The 2,550-nt window shown below is 45.2% G+C and overlaps 1 protein-coding gene across 1 annotated transcript in view; it reads left to right on the forward strand.

The window, feature by feature from the left end:
• col6a4a (collagen, type VI, alpha 4a) overlaps window positions 1-2,550 on the forward strand; it is a 58,163-nt gene that overhangs the window by 25,834 nt on the left and 29,779 nt on the right. Inside the window, exons 11-12 of the mRNA XM_008430656.1 lie at window positions 95-673; window positions 747-1,090. Of these exons, the coding sequence (XP_008428878.1) occupies window positions 95-673; window positions 747-1,090 (923 nt within the window). The remainder of the gene's footprint in view (window positions 1-94; window positions 674-746; window positions 1,091-2,550) is intronic.

Here is a 2,550-nt window from a genome sequence, read left to right on the forward strand (position 1 = left end):
CTTCCTGCCTCTGTCCTCATGCTACTTCCTGCCGCTGTCCTCATGCTACTTCCTGCCGCTGTCCTCATGCTACTTCCTGTCGTTGCTTCTGCAGTTTGTGAGAAGCAGGAGGCTGACCTGGTTTTCCTCGTCGACCAGTCTGGCAGCATCAGCTCCAGCGATTACTCCATCATGAAGAACTTCACCATTCAACTGGTGAACAGCTTTAAAGTCGGTAAGGATTTGGTTCGCGTTGGACTCGCCCAGTTCAGCAGCAGCTTCCAGCATGAGTTTTACCTGAACCAGTTCTACCAGGAGACGGAGGTCTCTGCCCACATCTTCAACATGAGGAATACGGGTGGAGGCACCAACATTGGACTGGCTCTGGACTCCATCAGGGAATACTTTGAAGCTTCTCGCGGCAGCCGGAGATCTTCAGGAATCTCACAGAATCTGGTCCTGATCACGGACGGAGATTCACAGGATGAGGTGGAACAGCCGGCCGATCTTCTCAGAGATCTGGGGATTGAGATGTTCGCCATCGGCGTTGGCGACGTCCACGACCTGCAGCTGCTGCAGATCACCAAAGACCCCAGGAAGATGTTCACAGTGCAGAACTTTGGCAGCCTGGATGCAATCAAGCAGAAGGTAGTGGACACCATCTGCAAGTCCAAACCCTCAACAGACCAGCCTGGTGAGTTACAAGTTCAGTCTGAGGCTGTGTTTCATTCTCCATCAGAACCAAACATGAGCTTTCCTCCCTGCAGACTGCTCCATCGACATCGCCATGGGCTTTGATATCTCTCGGCGAAGCGGCGAGACTTTGGTGAGCAGCCAGAGCAAACTCCAGGCCTTCCTGCCCGAGATCGCGCGCTACGTTTCCTCAGTGCCACGCCTGTGCTGCACCAACAGCGCCATCAGCCCCAGCCTGGCCTATCGCCTGGTGGCCAGGGACGGCCGCATCCTGGACGACTTCAAATTTGAGGCCTACAACGAGGACGTGGTGAGGAAGGTCATGACCTCCAGTCTGAGGGAGCCCACGTTCTTCAACTCGGCCCTGCTGCGGTCCTTCGAGGCGAAGTTCAGGGCCGAGTCCAGAACCGGCGTGAAGGTGAGTCAGAGGCGGCGCGTTTGGGGAAACGGACGCGGTTCTGCTTCAGAACCAGCGTTGGAACCGGATCCTGTGATAATAAAACTTCAGGACAGTCAAAGCTGGACTGGAACATCCAGGGAGCCAAGGCAGGTTTATTCATCCAAACTGAAGTGAAGCACGTCACAATGCCACGCTTCTCCTGCTGTGGTAATATCAGCGCTAGCTCCCAGATTAGCACTTTACCGTTTTTTGCTGATTTGAACATGTTTAGCACACTTAGCTTCCTCTAAGCTAATTACGAAGCGCTAATTTTCTAGGCTCTTCTATAAATTTTCAGTCAAATAAAATTCGACATCTGTGTTGAAGTTTTCAATTCTTAGCCATTTCTTCCATGCTCTTATTTTGAAATGACTGTTCACGCCGCAGGTCTGTTTACTTTTCTCACATTCTTTCTTTTATTTCTTCCTCAGCAGTCAAAAAATGTACTCAAGTAAAAGTAAAACTACCACATTAACATTTTACTTAAGTAAAAGTAAAAAAGTCCTGGCTTTTAAAAATACTTAAGTATTAAAAGTAAAAGTACTTGCTAATGCATTACCTAATCGCTAATATCATTAAGTGAACCGATCGTATTTAATTTTAATACATTATAAATGTGYCATTTTAATGAACAGCCACAGATTAAACATGTTTTTATTGAGTTTACTCTGTAACATAGTTTAAACTTAGATATGTGATTCTATGCATCATCATTTCAGGGATGGAAACATCTCGTCTCCTGTCCTAACATAACATGAACTTCACCTTTTTTGCCACACATTTATTTTGAAAGAAATCCAACTGGCAGAGGAGGACATGGAACCAAGGAGCCACGTAGCAGAGTTGTAGTCTGGACCACCGAACCCAAGACCAAATCAAAACCAGCACCCCGTGCTACATGACAATAACATTAAGTTTACCTATCAAAAYTGCTTCTCAAATTGATCTGAAAGATCCACATTCCCATAAAACACCTAGATATTAAATACTTAGAGCTGAAATAAATTTAACCAGTATCAATTCAAACTCTTCTTCATTCTGTTTTGCTTTCATCTCTCTGCTAAGATCCACAGAGGTCTCCTGCCATCCCTAGAAAAATAACGCCCTGGGCGGTTCCCCATATTGTCCAAAGAACAATGATCATGTTCTGTGTTCTTATGTTGTTGTTTTATTTATTCGCCAATTAAATAAATACATAAATAAATAATAAATAAATAAACATACATATGTGAAATAAAATAACTGCAGTGTAGCACGCAGTGAGGCTTCAGTCCTATTAACCTTAATAAAGATCCGTCCAGAAGAATCGGATCGTTCCTGAATGTCATATCACTATATTGCACTTTGGTCACAGCGTTGTCCCATATCTGCGACACCTCAGTCAACACCTCCACACAATAATTCAGCGCATGAGTGACAACTTTTTTTCATCAGATGCA

Source organism: Poecilia reticulata, linkage group LG16 (genome assembly GCF_000633615.1).
Source record: "Poecilia reticulata strain Guanapo linkage group LG16, Guppy_female_1.0+MT, whole genome shotgun sequence".
In the NCBI taxonomy this organism is placed as follows: domain Eukaryota; kingdom Metazoa; phylum Chordata; class Actinopteri; order Cyprinodontiformes; family Poeciliidae; genus Poecilia; species Poecilia reticulata.